General features: G+C 41.4%; 1 protein-coding gene across 1 annotated transcript in view; it reads left to right on the top strand.

Annotated features, from left to right (window-relative positions):
* Nucleotides 1-299: 299 nt before the first annotated feature.
* Nucleotides 300-17,481, top strand: part of SLC30A8 (solute carrier family 30 member 8) — a 22,830-nt gene continuing 5,648 nt past the window's right edge. Inside the window, 4 exon segments of the mRNA XM_027884931.1 lie at nucleotides 300-379; nucleotides 8,615-8,819; nucleotides 13,345-13,483; nucleotides 17,065-17,230. Of these exon segments, the coding sequence (XP_027740732.1) occupies nucleotides 300-379; nucleotides 8,615-8,819; nucleotides 13,345-13,483; nucleotides 17,065-17,230 (590 nt within the window).

The following is a 17,481-nucleotide window of genomic DNA, read 5'->3' as shown; positions in this document are numbered from 1 at the left end:
TATCCAGCATCAAACAGGGAGGGGAAAAAAAGAAAAACAAGGAGGGAGGCCTGAAACATCCAATCTGCTGTGCTCAGCAAGTTACTGGTTGTTATGGCAGTGACGCCATCGGGACTAGGAAAGCAGCTTTCTCTCGCGGTGGGTTTTTGAGGAGATTATTAAAACATTTTCGTTTAAAAATACTTGGCAGAGACTTCTGCATAAGTCAAGAGGACATTTCTGCCCATATCTGCTTCCAACAGAGAAAAGAGAGTTTAAGGGGGGAAAAAAACCCAAGCAAAACCCTGTCGACTTTCCTTATGGCTACCAAAAAGGGTCTTGAAAGAGCTTGTCTTGTGAACGAGAGGGACACCAAGAAGTATTCTTTGGCCCTAGACAGGTAACACAACTCTTTGTTTCCTTCACTGCCACTGCTGTCTCTGAGCGATAAGAGATCACCAATCTGCTGAGGGGCTGCAGGAGTCAAAGCCTGGAAAGTTTCACAGTGTATGAAGGGAGTATCTTTTACTACTTTCAAAATGTTTTGTTTGATTTTTTCCTTCTCAAACTTTCTTATTAAATGTTTGAAGCATTTACTAGACAGCAGTCTGATGTGTCTGTGTATGTGATGGATTGAACCAATCTGCTATTGAAGCAAGTGTCTCCTGCTATGTATTTTATAAGCTTAGTAGATTTATTGTAGGATGCAAAACCTCATGGATTATGCTGCAATTCTAGGCTGAATTATAATCGTGCTATTGACACCGTGTTTGATTCAAGGCTCCTTCATGCTTGAATGTGTAAATTATCCATTTGGTTTGAAAGAAAGGCAATGCTTTATTCCTGTGGATAGTCTATTGGACTTAGAGCTGAAGTACCTCTCAGATCTTGTGAGTAAATGCTTGTTTGAGTGAAGAAAGATCCTCTGAAAACATAAGATATGCTGTAGCTTGGGTGAAAAAATTAGTATAAATGTCCATCAGAAGATAGTTTCTCAGTTTAACTCATTTTCATTCTTCCTTTTGACTCATACCAGAAAGTATTTTTTAAAGAAAATAGCTGCTCAGTTACAGCTTAGCACCTCTTGGCATTTCCATTATCTCATTGGTTTTCAGGTTATTTATTGCCTGGCTCTCTTAAAACGCGTGGGACAGAAACTTGGCGTAAACACTGTCAGTTCAAATGGAAATCTGTCTCTCCATGTTCTTATCCTGGGGTCACTGCCATCGTATTTTAGTCGTTTGAATGTCTGGGTTATTATTTAAATATTATTACGTGGCTCCATAAATATACATGGCACTGTCCAAAATGACTTCTGTGGTAATATTTCTATTTCAGAAAGATCCCATATGATTCTGCAGTTCATTTTAGTTACTGAAGACTCTCAGTTTTTTTGAAAGTTTGTAGTTTTGTGGGAACAGCTTCAGTGCTTGAGGTCCTTTGGTCCCTCATCACCTCTGGACACAAAGGACAATTTTGGACAAACCCTGAGACAGGGACAATTTTAAGGCTTCCTTATGAGGAAGCCTTGGTTTCCCTGGATCACTGGTAACAAGGAATATTCCTGGTAAGAAGAGGGGTAGGATGCACACTGGGGGAAAGAATACCTGGCAGCTGATCCTCCCATCTGAGCTGACTTACCTTCTGGAGGAGTCGATTTGTTTCTGATAATTATTTCTTAATTTTGGATCGAAGTTAGTTGATGGGATGAATCACTGCAACAATTGCAATGGCTGATGGCTGCAGCTACATACAACAGCCCCTGAGCTGGAGGGCTGGTTCTTAATTTTGGATTGAAGTTAGTTGGGATGAATCACTGCAGCAATTGCAATGGTTGATGGCTGCAGCTATATACAACAGCCCCTGAGCTGGAGGGTGGTTCCCCAGTGGCAGTCCTGAGGTGGCTGAGAGATGGAGGTAGTAACACAGCTCTCCAAAAGGAGGAGGACTTATTGTCCAGCCTTGTGCTGCACCTCCATTTGGCTTTTTCTGTCAGACAAAATCTAAGTAACTGCACAATCTAATTACTCTGTCCATTCCCAGAAATAACCAGAAATAGGGACTGAGAGCCAGTCTCCCTCCTTTTGGGAAGAGCTGGCAGGGGAGGGTTAGTCCTGCTCCCCATTCCAACCCAGAAGCCCAGCTACCCAAGGTGCCAGCCCACAGGCCAGAGCCAGCCCATCAGGGAATGCAGCCCGCTGGGCTTGGGCTTACACAGAACAGCTGCCTGCACAGCTTCAGGTGTCTTAAGCCGATCAGTAGCAATAAGCTCATTTTAGCCTTTGGGATAAATTACCACATTTTTCCATTCTCCGTGTGTAGGCTTAATGAACAGCTCTAATGCTTCCAACAGACTTTATTTTGCACACAGATTGCATATTTCTTTGCCATCCTTCAGCTTCTTTCTTTTTGATACATGCCATCATTACAGTACACACAGAACAAAACTGTTTTTATCTTGACCATGTGAGCAGGAAGCCTGAAAGCAGACCCTTTCCTTGTTCTCAGGGCTGTGGAGGAGGGTTTTTTGCACATGCCAGGCCTGTCTGTAGTCACTAGCAGATTTGGATGCATTGTGGTTTCCCATGCTAAACTTGAAAGGCTTACAAGGGAATGGGCTTTAACTGAGCCCTCTGAAAAATAGATTAGTTGTAAGCTTGCAGAAAAATTCACATTGGAAAGGACCTCAAGGAGGTCTCTAGTCCAACGTCCTGCTCATAGCAGGATCAGCCAAGAGACTGAACAAGGTTGCTCAGGGCTATCTCTGTTCTAATCTTGAAAAAAATCTCTCAGGATGGAGACTGCACAACTTCTCTGGGCAATCTGCTCCCATACTGAATTAACCTCACAGTCTTTTTTTTTTCCTCATATTCATTCTGAACTTGTTTCACTTTATGACCAATGACCTCATTCTTCCTCCATGCACAGCAATAAACCTCCATCTTCTCAATAGCTTCCTCAAAAATATTGGCAGGCTGCAGCCAGGTGCTTTTCTCTAGACTGAACAAGTCCAATCCCTGCAGAAGTGTTCCAGCCTTTAACCATCCTAGTTACCCTCTATGGAACCTGCACCAGTTTATTGATCTTTCAAAATTAGGGACACCAAAACTGGACACAGCATTCTAGATGTGGTCTCATAGGTCTGTCAGTCCCACGTGCAGGACTTTTCATGCATCCTTGTAAAATTTCAGAAGGCTCCTGTTGATCCCTTCCTCCAGCCTGCTTATGGCAGCCTTGCCCTCCAGTCTATCAACTGCACCCCCAGGGTGGCATCATCTGCCAAGGTGACCAGGTGCACTACACCACCTCCTACAGGTAACAGACAAAGACATTACTCAGGATGGGTTTCAGGAGACGAGACCACTTCCCACCAGCCTCGAGGAAGGGTATGAACCATAATGGTAAAAGGGTCTGAAGCTGAGTGCTCAGAACCTCCCGCTCCAGCCAAGTGTTGTCTGTAAGTCATTCAAAGAGATTTGCACCATCTCTCTTTAAATTAAGTCTGAACTAGGTGTCTACGATGGTTTTCTATGGTCTTTGTTTGGTCAGTTGTGGTAAGAGATATAAGTTTTTCAATGATTAATCATTTATTATGCTATTTTTTTATTTGTTATCACCTATCTCGTGATCTAGACAATCATTTATCACAGTCTAGGTAATAGTTCAATCAAATTCCTGAAGTTTCCAGGAATGAAGACAGGCCAGATGATTTTATTTCTTGCTGGCAATTGATCAGTGTAATATTAAATCAGTGAATATTCCACTTCATAAATCTGTGAATTTACCTCTGATTGTGCCCGTTATACTGTGAACTAGATTTTGGCTTGATTCAGCATGATTTACTGAACTTCTGATTATGTTCTTTATATGTCATTTTAGTGGAAATTTGAATACCATCACACAGTGAAACTCAAGGCTTTTAGTCTGAAGGTTTCGAGTTTTGTTCTGTCTCTGAGACAAGAGAAAAAAAATGAGGGGGGGGGCCAATGCTGAAGGCAAAAAAGATGTGTTAAAATCTTAGGGCTTGTCTTCATGCAAAAGTTTTAAACTTTTAACAGGGCATTAGGGTGACCTGTAGATATTGCTGCCTATCAGTCTTAGGCTCATGATTGATTCCTGTCTGCCAGGCTCATACCAATAGGCAAAAGTTTGAAGTGAGCCTGGGAGATGATTTCTTCAGGTAAAGAGTGATTTTGTATAACAGGCACGTAGGGAATATTTTCTTCTTTTTTTTTGCCTTCCTGCAGGCAATATGAAAACTCTTACGAGATCAAAGAGTCCTCATCAAATAAAGGCTTTCCACCACTCCTTATGCTTTACAGAATTCAATGCTTAGGAAAACTGTAGGTGTTTCTTGTGACTTCTGAAGTGTTTTATCTGAGGGCTCTGTGGTTATGCCTGCCTCCTTTGTACTGGCTTGCCAGCTGGTCCCAGTAGCACACAGTATTTTAGCAGACTCAGCAAAATCAATACCATTGCCTTTGCCCTCCTGTTGGTGACATTAGGACCCTGTAGAAAGGACTGTGTCTCCCCAGTACTGGCCACATGCCATCTCCATTATGCACACTTCAATTATGGACACTTCATCTCAGAAAGAAAATTAGAACCAAGATAGTAAGTGGTATGAAACAGAAATTAAATGGCTAGGGCATCAGCTCAGAAAATTGATGGTTCAGAGGTGTAACAATGATACATAAAATCATGAATGATGTGATGAAGGTAAACAGGGAATAGTCATTCATTGTTTCTAACAGTACAAGAACTAATTAAAATAGCAGGCAGACAGCTTCAGAGTAACAAAGGATGCATTATGTTTACACAAATCATAATTAAACTGTGAAACTCAACACTTTCGAGTCAGCTGGGTCTGTGGAATAAAGATCTGTAAAGGGCTGTTAGGCAGGAACTCTGGTTCAACCACCTCCCAGTCTCCAGATTTGTGTAACTGGGAAGTAGCCCTTCTCTGGATATGTTCATTTTTGGTACTTTGTCCTTATGTATTCCTTCATGATCATGACAGAGTTTGCATACTTGGCTACATACACCTTGGTCTATCTCCAGGCAACTATTGCTTTACTGTTTGGAGGAAGGAAATTTAATGACAATACATTTATGTATACAGGGCCAGGCCCTCAAAATGCAATTAAATAAAATAACCAAGGCACAAATTCCCAATTATTAGACATCTAAATGTATGCAAATATATAAATATTTGCCTTTATTTTGTGCCCACAATAAGGAAAATGAGAAACTGGACAGCCAGGCTATTAACAGGGTCTTAAATGCCTTGGAAATATTCAAGATCGACATCAGAATTGTGCCAGAATAAAGGAGGTGACTATGGCTTTGATAAATTTTTCTCTGAAGGCGGTTTCATTATCCTTTCAGGCACCAGAAAATTACTATTTTCCCTTGTGAAGGAGATGATCTCCAGTGGGAAGTGCAGTGATTCCAAATTTTACTCTTTTGACTGGGGAACTCATAATGGTCTAGGAGGATGGCAATTATTGCCATCAGCCTGCAGATCAAGGCACCCAGCAGATCAAGTGAAAACAAACAAAAGGAAGTTGTAATAAAAAGCTATTGCTAATGATTTGTGTGGAATCTGCAATATGTATTAATATTTTCTACTTCCCCCCTTCTGGGCATGACTCAGTAGGAGCCTTTCTGTGACATTCCCCTGACTATCTTCTTTACAAAGAAAAGAGAATTTGAAATGGAGAAAAGATTATTTTTTAATCTGTGACTCTGTAATGTGCAGGTGCAGAGATCTGATACTCAAAGGCTACATCTTGCTCTAACACACTCTGAAGGGGTTTCTCGCTTAACAGAGCTGATCTTTGCACCTTAAGCTTTTGATTTACACTTTTATAAAATTGCCTCTTAGATTCTTTTAATTAGTGGCAGGCTGCTTTTGGAAGAGAAAAATAATGCACAGGAGCTGGCAGGAGTTTTTGAACTCATTGGGCCAGATGCTGTTCTGTGAGTTCAGTGAATGCTCTCCACCTCTGGCAACTGGGGCACTTTTATTTAGGTGCCCTTTAGACAGAAAAAAGTGACATTTGTGGGTTTATGTTATCTCTGTTTGCTTTTGCATCTGTCCAACAATATCTATGGATAGTGCTTTCCTGCCCCTCTGTGATGCCCAAGGTTTTCTTAGCTGATAAAGAGACCTGAAGATTAAAAAAAAAAAAAAAAGAAAAAAAAAAGGGAGTGGGATCACAGAGCAACCTATTTTGTTAACAGCAAGAAAAGGATTTGGTGGCTCAGAAATATGCAGCTGCAATTTTGCCATCCCTGCCCTGGCAGGCTGTTGAGCTGATCGTGACTCATGTAATTAAGATGATTTTAATGTTCAATGCCAGCTGATGAAAATTGAGGTAAGGGGAAATTAATTTTACATGCAAACTATAGAAAAGAATTGGAAGTTAACTCCAGAGAGAGATCACGATAAAGAAAATCTTGCCTGCCCTGATCTCCAGGGGAGAGTGAGAGAACTGCAGCATTTTATTCAGCCATCTGGAAGGAATTAATTTGTTGTACCTTCTGTGTCTAATTCATCAGGAAAATACTGTACAAAAGTGACACAGAGCACATGAGGACCATGATGAATATAAAACTAAAGGACTGGAGAAGGACTGGCTAGTAGGGACCCCAGCTGCCAGATGGGCAGCCCATTCCCCAGGCAGCCCAGCTTCCATTTATTCATTGTTGTGAGGAAAATAAAGAAAAATGCTGACAAAAGGACTAAGAAAACTCATCGTCTCCAAGCACCGGGCATTAAATCTGACCAGTTGCTCTTCCACACAAGCCCCTCACATCCACTGAGCAAACAGAGACCACATGCTAACCAGGCTGGGAAGCAGGCTGAGTCAGGGGAATGTTGCATCCTTGGAACATCTCAATAATATTTACAAAACCAAACCCATACTGATTATCTACAGTTGCAGGGCTTGGCTGCCAAAGTGGGTCAGTTTTTCTCCTTTTGCCAGTACCTCTGTGGTGTCGATGAACACGAATGGCCAAGGCATCCACAGCTCTGCAGGTGCCTTAGCCTCTTGCCCATTGGTGTGGGGCATCTGGCAGGACTTCAGACCTGCTGAGCAGCTGCAGCCTGCTCAGGCTGCCCATAAAAAACAGCTGCAAAAAGCTTGTGATTTTGGTACAGTTTTTTTCTTGACATTGACTACTGCAGGTTGGCAGCCACCAGCTGATTTCCTTCCAGCGAGATTTTAGGCATCTTGACACTTCAGTGATAAGTGCAGAAACACTACAGATAGTCACTTGGATCCATCTTACTTCCTGGAGCACAACTTTCCTTCACTCAGATGAAGAAACACTTCTTCTGTGACCCAAAAGAAAGTCTGAATCAGAATGGGGAAAAGAGGCTGTTATTACTGGGGCAGCTAAGCCCAGTCCCACATCCTGCCCCCAGGCTAATTTCAGACTTGAAATAAAGCAGTGGAGTTCGCTGTGTTCCTGGGTAGGCCCTGCACACAGAGACCTCAAATAGCTGCAGCTCATGGTTATATGGATGTTATGTGTGTACATCTCAGCAGAATTCACCTTCTGATGCCACAGTCTCAATACACAGTTATCACATCAGGAGTAGCTCTGGCAACAAATGCTTTATCTGGAGAGATGTAATGGTTTTCAGTCAAGCTTTCCAGGACAGAGTGAGCCTTTGGGTTCTTTTCAGCTGAAAGATAAAGAGAAGGGAACATCCTTGCTCACCAAACCACCGCGGGGGCTCCCCTGGGGCAGTCTGTGGGTTACTATAGTGAAAGCACCAGATGTCATGGTCATCTAGGAGTTACCACAGTTGTATGTGATGGCCCTGGACCTCTCTATTCCCACTGTGTATTTGCTGTGCAGGAACCCTGACAGGGACAACACCAGGGCTTTTTGGCAGAGCAGATTTGGCTGGGAAATCACCTTGTGATGGAGAAATGCTTGAAGAGCCACTTCTACTGAACTTCTCACCTTTCCATGAAAGCAGTGGCACAAAGGGGTCAGCATACTATGAAAAATTGATTTCTATGATTTTTTAAATACCTTTGAATTTTTTAGTTCAGTATTTTCTATGTTCAGGTTCTACAGGAATACTGATATTTTTTGTACATACCTGGAAATTTAAGATAAAATACTTCTGGGTGTAAAGAAAGGAAAGAAATATCTTTAGCCATTTATATTTGAGAAAATTTTTAAAATTTTTTTACCAGTCTTCCTGACAAAGCTATTGGGAATAAAATCCTGAATTTTTCATTAGAATTGTCTCCATGATATGCTGAATTTGGTAACTATTTGCATGAGGTATGACTTTTTGAAAATCATATGGTGTGCATGAAATACACAGCCTAAGAATCTAGCCACACTGCACTTCATAAACTGCTAAATGATGTAGGAGAACCCAAAGAGCTGGGAAACAAAACCAGAGCAGTTATTTCATGTGCAGCTCCCTCCCACAGAGCCCTGCTTGTGCGAGAAAGCCTCTTCTGTGACCTGCGCTGCTGTTCGCAGCTCTGCTTTTATCCTTTGAAAACATTAAGTACATAGTTTCTGAGTCTGCAGGGTTAGATGCCCAAATAACTAGGTTTTTTTTTTTTTTAACCTTCTGTTTCTTTCTATCCCAAAGGATGAGCTGGCTTCAGAAGAATTTAAATGAAGAGAGGCAGAAGCAGGAAGCAGAAGTTACTGAAGCTAATCCAATGTATCACTGTCACGGCTACTCACAGGCCTATGAGAACAGAAAGAGGGAGCAGCATCAAGCCAGGAAGAAGCTCTGTGTAGCATCAGTAATTTGCATCTTCTTCATGATTGCTGAGATAACAGGGGAGTATGTGTGCTCAAAGAGAGCTCAGTCTGGTGCCCAGCACAGTCACATTCATGCCTTCTGTACACACTGTGCCTGCAGGGACCCACAGTAGCTGGGATTAAATAACCTCCTTTGTCACCAGTCATTAAAAGAATCACAAGGGAGAGGTGTGTGTGTGTGTGTGTGGGGGGGGTGGTAAGAGAAATTATCAAAGTATTTTTATATATTCATTCAAGGATTGCATCTGGGTAGGAATACAAAGATCAGTTAATAGTCTGAACTGTTCTCCCAGGTCTTTAAACTTGACTAAAAGTGGCTAGTATGTCTTAGCATGATGTCACAGAAGGTTTCTAATAAACTGGATTTTTTTTTTTTAAAGATTAAAGGATTTTGCATATTTATCCAGGCCAATGAGACTCAACATTGATGAAGGCTGCTAGCAGCAGAATCTGATAATAAATGCAAGAGTCTCCACAAAATCCAGGGAAATCCAGGGCCAGATTTGCCATCTGTTTTTCTGCAGTTAAGTCAATGTATTTATATCAGGCACGTTTATCTTTTAAATTGGCCTGCTGGTGTGTCTCTGGATCAATGGAAGATTATTCCCCTACTTAATTAGCTTTCACTTCTGGACCCATCCTACAATATCCAGTATAAGTATTTGGCTTGCTCATAGAGCATTAGCTTTCATTTTGTCCCACTGATCTGCTCTCTCCATGGATTCTGTGATATTTATATCCACCTGATAATTCCTGGCTCTTTAACTTGCCCTTCTCCACAGTGAGGTGAGGTAAGGGAAGGCATGAGGAATCCCAAGACTTTTGCCATATGTGCTCCAGGTGATGTAACAAAAATCAGCCAGGAAGGCCTCTGAAACCCATATTTTCCTAGCTCAGGGACCTCTGGAGCCCCATGAAAATGAAAGAGAAAGGCTTTGTCTTCTGCACAGGTGAGAAGTGGAGGCACTGAAAGAGTTGTTGCATTTCTGCCTTCTACCCTGGCTGCCAAACCCAGCAGAGACTTCTCTAACTCTTCCCTCCCATGCTCTCCATCTGCATGAAGCCCCATTCTCTGTAGGTCATGTGAACTTCCCCTGTGAAAACCCATGCATATTGCTAATCCCCATGCAGTAATTTCCAGTGCCAGAAGTAATGCATTATTAACAAAACCATATAATCAGTAGGCTTTAGTTTGGTGAATGCAGCAATGCTAGAGGATAATTGGAAGGACAGATGATATGTTAACTAAATGTTTCATTTTGCTTAATGAATCATACAGCTTTTTTGCAGTGACAGCTTAAGTAACAGGCTTGAAGACCATTTTGCTTCAGACCATTAAACTTTGACAAACCAGTTATTAACTGCAGTTACAGACAGCGCTCTATGGAGATTTTTGTAATTATGAGCCATACATTTAGTGTTTTTAATCGTTAGGCAAGACTGCCTCTGCCTGATGATTGACCATTGAGTGACTGACAATTTCTACTGCTTGTGGTATACAAAGCTATAAACATCCACTGTAGGGAATAATAAGCCATAAAGGCCACTTGTTGGGAGTATTGATACAGAGCAGTAAAAGCCTATAACTATTACACAGACTTTACTCTTGGAAGTAAAGGATATATTCTCCTTCCTTTTACTCTAAGGGCAAACAGCTTCTGTGGGCATTATTGTGCTAAACAGAAGAAACAAAATTACATCCCTCTCAGAGAGGTTGAAAAGTTGTGCTTGTTTGAATGCCTAGGTATTTCCGTGACATTTTTTCTCAAACCATCTCTGTTGGCTATTATTGCTGTCCCAGAAGGGGCACTTGGCTGAGCCTGATACACCGTCTTTGAAAGACCATTATCTTCCATTTTTCTAAAGCAGACCCATCACAATCTCCATAGATTTGGAGATATCAGTCAAACCAATAGTACCCAGTGTAGAGTCCTGATATGAAAGTACTTTCCGAGGATTTTTAGTGGCTATGGAACAAATGTGGATTTCAAAGTACATTTTTTCCATTTGGGCACTAGAAAGAAAGGCAAACCCTGCTTGCATCTTCATGTCAGAGGAGAATATAAAGGCTTGACCAAGTTGCTCAGATAAGCAGATTGGGATCTCAGAAACTCACCCAAGGTATTAGTTACACCAACAATATATAAAATAATAATTTGCAAACATTTTTCAAAGACAGAAGCAAGTTTTTGTGATATTGTCTCACAGAATAGGGAAATACAGTATCTAAAATGTGATGGGGTTTTGCATGCAGCTTGTATTTTACATATTTGTTTGCTGAAAGACAGCTGCTGCCTTGGTTATTAACATCTGTGCACTGTCAGACAAGCCTTCTTCCCTCTGCTATGCAAAACTGCCTCCCACTTGAGATACAGCTACACTGCAAGCAGTGAAAGTCTGAAAGCTGTGTCATGACCAAAAAGTATATGTATATTTATATCTGTGCATGTCCTGGGAAACGCCTCTTCTGCTGAATTTTTCATTTTACTGCAAGGAATGAGGTGCCCCCACATTCTGCAGCCATGCATGCTCCCTTCTGGGAAGTAACTTTCAAGCATTTGTAAATGGGAGGCAACAGAGAAAAATAATATCTGCCTTATATGTGCAAAATCCATTCTCCTGTGGTGAGAAAACATACGATGTTTGGTATTCTAATCTAAATCTGCATACAGGAGGAAATTTAACAGACAGTCCATCCTGCTGGCATGAAGACATTGCACCTATAAGGAAACAAGAGATGTGCCTACAAGTCCCTTTGACAGTGGTATCCTGCCAAAGATTTGAATGAGTCATTTTACAAAGTTTCTCAGAATTCATTGATTCTCATATGGATTGTGGTTAGGAGAAACGGGTGAGCTGAAATTAATTAAATCACTGAAGAATGGAAATGTATTGCCAAATGCAGAAACTAGATGCTTTGGCTCTATTATTTCATTTTTCCATTTTTCTACATTTGCACTCTGATGAAAAGATTCTCCTGCTGCAATGAGTTGGCAGGACACTGTCCTGCCTGTGATCCTTGTCTTCTCCTGCAGCCACCAACAGTGGGGGCAGTTAAGAACAAACTTTCAGTTTATTTGGATTTGCCCTTAGCCCTGAGAAATGGTTAGAAGAATTTGGCAAAACTATGATATTTGGCTTAGTGGCTAAAAAAAATGTGGGTTACAATAACCTAAAACGATTTGAGTTTGTGTTTGTGGTTTTTTAGTTCAGAATTCATGTAAAACCCAACCCTGGCAAAGTAAAATGATATTCAGCCACGTTTTATGAGCTCTAGCAGGAAAATTAAATCATGCATTACAGATGTAAAATGATAGATTATTCCTGAAAAAAGAACATTTTTCTCCATGCCTTCACTAAAATGGTTAGTTGTTTATCACAGGCCTTCGACTGGGACCTTTCCATGTATTCCTGTTTTAGTGTTGCCTGTGACAAATAAACAGTCCGGCATCTAGCTATCCAAACCCCAGGAAGAACATGCATATTTTCCTATAACAAATAGGAAATTAATCCCATAAGCTACATTTCTGAATGTTTGTACATACATAAAAATATCAGTGATCTATGAAAAGATAGTGGGGCAATACTGGAAATGTGATTCCTAATATGGATTTTCACATCACCATCGTGGCTAGGCTTCGTGAATGAAGATTTGAGAAGGGCTCTACCCATGCTTGCTACAAGCACGCGGATGGCTGAAAAGGCCAATGCGAGATAGACAAGTCCAGTTGCAGAAGGTACAGCAGAAAGACTCCTCAGGTGATATCGACAAGACGCGATTCTTTCTGCGTTGTCTTTTCTCCTCGAGAGTGATCCTGCGTGTGTTCTCAAAAGCAGCAGCAGCGTTATAGATGGTGTGTCTCCAGGCCTCCCGATTGGAGGCCAGGGTAGACCAATGGTGGTGATCGATATTGCCAAGGCTGAGGGACTGTTTCAGGCAGTCCTTGTATCTCCTCTTCGGGCCTCCTCTCTTGTGGCAGCCAGTGGCAAGTTCCCCATAGAGCACGATCTTAGGGAGGTGATGGTCCTGCATCCTGGAGACGTGCCCTGCCCAACGCAGCTGAGTTCTCAGCAGCATGGCCTCAATGCTTGAGACTGCTGCCTGTTCAAGGACAGATGTGTTGGTGACATAGTCAGTCCAGTGGATGTTTAGGATTGTACGGAGGCAGCACTGATGGAAGCGTTCTAAGAGACGCAAGTGGTGCCAGTAAATGACCCGTGATTCAGATCCATATAAAAGAGTAGACAGTACAATGGCTCAACGGATTTTCACAGTCCAACAGTAAAATAACCACAAAACTAATGTTTCACAACTTTTATTGTATTTAGGTCTCTCTCTCTCACAAAGAAATTTGGCTTACGTATTTCTATCAATTCATACCTTTTATTACATGAATGAGGTACAAAATGAAATGATCTTTGGAGTGTGTATGATGACTGAAAATTGAGTGTTCCCTCTTATTCACAACAAAGTAGGTCTTGAGTTTGATCTGGTTGACTCAAGCTTCTGATCAGAGCCTTGATATGGATGTGTTTCACACAGGTGGGCAGATCGCCGGGAGCCTGGCAGTGATCACGGACGCGGCACACATCCTGGTGGACCTGACAAGTTTCCTGATCAGCCTCTTCTCGCTGTGGCTTGCCTCCAAACCTCCTACTAAGCAACTAACTTTTGGGTGGCACAGAGCAGGTAGCAAACATCTCACAGTATGAACATGTGGAATGGGAAAGAGAGATTATCATAGCCAGGGACTGGAAAACATGCTGGTGTCCAACACAGTTCTGCAGGCATTTAGAGGCAGTGCACTAATGCTCTCAAAGTCCCCAGGACTCAAGACAAACAGAGTAAGGCAGTGAGCTTCAGAGAAATAAAGAGCATCTCTTAACTACAAGTGTGTCTTTCAGATCATTATTTTCTATAGTTTTGATGCTACCTTTGGCTGAGGTAACAGCAACTTCCCTCATTGAACTGAGTGGGAGGAGGACTAAGTCCTCAATCTGTAATGAAACATAAGTTTCTATCAGAGCAGTGATACTCATAAAAATGAAGGTTTAATCTATTTATAAAGCAAATTATTAAATTATTTTAAAAAGTCAATGTTACATTTGTGGAAAAGTGAGATCCTTTAACATTTGCGCTTTACTAGATCCTCTCCCTGCAATTCTCTTTATCATTGCTGGTTTTTATCAAATGCAAACACAGGCAGGTTTTTAACATACCCTGCCCTTAACCAAAGGCAATATTTTTACCAATGACACCTGATATCAAAAAACTCATAATCAAACACAAGTGTTTTTACAAAAGACAAGACACCTGTTCAAGATTTAGACACCTAAATATCAATGCTACACATACATGACCACATAAATACAGGGTCTGATACATTCAACAGAAATCTAGACTCCAGTCAGCTGCCTGAGCATAGAAGTCTAGTGCTACATCCCTAGGATGTCTGAGTCTTATGCATGGGAATGGCAGCTGTCACACAAGACCCACAGGAGACTGCACAGAATGCCAAGCACAAGATCAGAGCATCTCAAATGTGATCAGATGCTCATAGTTAAGAAACTAATGTGTGTTTCCAGTCAGCCAATCACCATTAATTTGACATCCATTGTCCATAAAGGTAGCTTAGCTCACACCTACAGGTAGACGATTCAATTTAATTGTCCCATTAAATTAAATTAAATTTTATTTAATCTCCTGCTGGATGTCTTGGGACTTAGTTTAGTTGCTCGTATGTGAATGACTCATGCTGTTTGAAATCCAGCTGCCACTCCAGAAGTCTATGGATAAATTATACGTCTCATGTCAAGCCATATGTGGAGGTGCCAATGTATCTCAAATGACTCTAGACACCTGTGCACCTGAACCAAGGGCTCAGGTTATAAATGCTTCAAGGATGTTCAGTATGAAGGCCCAGAAGCAGCTTCTGGCTCAGAATGTCTGTAGACCAAGGTTGTTTGTAGCCACAGAAAGTACCAGGGAAGACATATGTCGTGTTCATCCTGTCTTTATGTAGCTCCCTAAGTATATTCTATCAACTCTGCTGGAAACAAACTGGGTGAGAGGGAGGTTCAGTGCTACTCAAGAATGGCTGGTATTACAGAGGCAACACACAGCTGAATTTTGCAGCCTTAGAGAACTACTACTTACCATCAGTAAATCATTCATTACTTTTTGTGTTTATGCTCTCTTAGCCTGGGGGCAAAAAAAGTGAGAGACTTCTCTCTTGCTGATGTAAGCAGATTCAGCCACCTCATGTAATTTCATCCTCAATCTGAACTAGATTTTTTTTTTTTTCTCATTGCAATGCAGAAGTTCAAAATCAATCCTTTATTGCCTTTTTATCTGCAAAGAAAGCCCTTTATCAAATGTTAGGGGCTATTTAGTTGCATTCCATGATGGTTATCCTGTTTTTTGCTTATTTTCCCAGCTCTATTTCCAGTTTAATATGCAGATAGGTACCTTAATAGAGCAGCTAAGGGGAGTCAGGTGATAGAGTCATTCTTCACTGAGGTCTTGCAGGTGCAGCCCTCCATGATTCTGGAAGCTGTCTGTTCACTGCTGCTCTCAGACTGATAGATATTGCCATGAAAAGACTGTATGACAGGGTTCAGGTTTAGCAGAAGCCATCTGAATGCCTCCTGCCCTGCATGCCAGAGCCAGTGCAGCTGCTTTCAGCAGCACAGATAGAAGCACAATATTGAGTAAGACTGATAGTGTGAGCCAAACTTACTTCCAGGTACAAAAACTCTCTTGCATTTTAATTTCCCCCTGATATGATTCAGAGATTCCCACACAATCCTACACTATTGTTTGCTGTGCTCTGTTAGTGCTAATAGTTCTAATGAAATTTAACTGTGAACTGAGTGCTGCTGAACTGGTCTGTAAACTTAGCTAAACCTTTGCTAAGGTAACACATTGAAAATTAATATGTATTTTCACCTTTGTAGGTAAAGATGAACTTTAACATATTCTGTTGTGAAGGATATGCACACATCCACACAGATATGAGCACAGGTGTTCTCAAAAGCTGTTGGCTGCTTTCATGCCCATGATAGCACAACCATCAGATAGCATCACCTTCAGTTGGGCCAAATTTGCAGTTTCAACCTATAACTTGCAGAAAAAAAATTGTATGCTTTATTTGAGCTTCTCTCTACTTTGAAGCAAAACTAGATTCCCCTGTCAGTGCACTTTCATTTGTTATTTGCCAGTTTTAGAAAAAAAAGGTTATTTGGTAAGCAATTGGAGCCTGGACTGCTGCAAAGGGGGTGACCCCTCATATGAATGTAATCAAAATCCTAAGCTGTTTTCAGGGATTGTCAGTGGAAGTCTGTGCAAATGCTTTCTGGCTATCTACTTTCTTTCACTGTGAGCTTTTGTTTTCCTTGGTACTGTCTCAGTTGTGCTCATTTACCCATTCAAGTCACATGGCAATTACTAGTCTCTCATCCTATTAGAAGCATGCTGCACATTCATATGCACTTCCCTGGACCTCTCCTATGGCAGTGCAATAAAAGGCGGCCTTGGGGACTGGATTTATTTGAGCCCAACTCAGAGCCAATAGAGACAAAATTAAATTTTGCTGCCCCAGGGAAAAAATAACTTCTTTTGTTCTCATCACAGCTGGTGGCACAAAAATGATTTTGTGGCATTGGCAGGATGAGTTCCAGGATAAGTTTTGCTGGCAGGACCTCTATGGGGGCTGTTACTGCCTTTCTGAAGTGTGAAGTGATAAGTGTGCAGAAAGAGGGGAGGCTAATGGGTTTGAATGAGCTGTGCCTCTCTCCTTCCCTCCAACCTCTGCTCCTGTGACCAAGATAATCTTGCTGGGGAAGGAGGGCTGGTCTTTGGGGTTTTCACACCACACTGTCAGGGTCAGGAAACTACACAAGATTTGCTCTTTTATCCTTCCTTCCCATTATAGTTCTTTTTGCTCCTACCAGAACTGCCCAAATGATCTTTTTCATCTCCCCAATTTCTTTGAATGACACATGAACTCAACACTGTAAAGGAGACAAAAGTAGGGGCAGGTAGAACACGGTTAGGCCATCACATGCATAAGGCAGCCCTGGGAAGCCTCTGGATTTATTATGACCAGAAAGGACTTGGCCCATTCTTTGTAAACTCTGTCTGCCAGCATACAAAAAGATGCAGATCTCCTGGCTATAAAGCTCAACAAGCTTGGAACCATTACCATCAAACTCTTAAAATTTCTTGCATTTCTCTTCTGACTATTAAAATCAGATTGTTTTAATTCCTAGAAATTCTGGGAGCTTTGATGTCTATGATAATTGTCTGGATGGTGACTGGCGTGTTGACGTATTTGGCTAGTGTGAGGCTGCTACACCCTGATTACGATATTGATACTACAGTGATGCTCATCACCTCCGCTTGTGCCGTGCTTGCCAACATCCTGTAAGTTATTTTGTTTTCCTCTCCATGTAATATTTGAAACTTAAGCCTGCTGCTGTAATTCAATAAAAAAACTATAGAGAAATATTGGCCTCAAAAATATTAAGTACTTATTATTTTCATGAGGACATGAAAAGGAGTGGAGAAGAGAGATCTTGCTTCTCATTGACAGTCACAGTTGCTCTGCTACTTTCTGTTAGCTGCACACTGGAAAAGCAAAATTCCAGGAGAAGATTAATCTCCATCTCACTTTTTATTCGACGTCA

Source organism: Empidonax traillii, unplaced genomic scaffold (genome assembly GCF_003031625.1).
Source record: "Empidonax traillii isolate 1590-97213 ecotype Southwest subspecies unplaced genomic scaffold, ASM303162v1 scaffold157:size2224338, whole genome shotgun sequence".
Taxonomy (NCBI): Eukaryota; Metazoa; Chordata; class Aves; order Passeriformes; family Tyrannidae; genus Empidonax; species Empidonax traillii.
The sequence above is the reverse complement of the archived record's forward strand: the minus strand, read 5'-3'. Positions and strand labels throughout refer to the sequence as shown.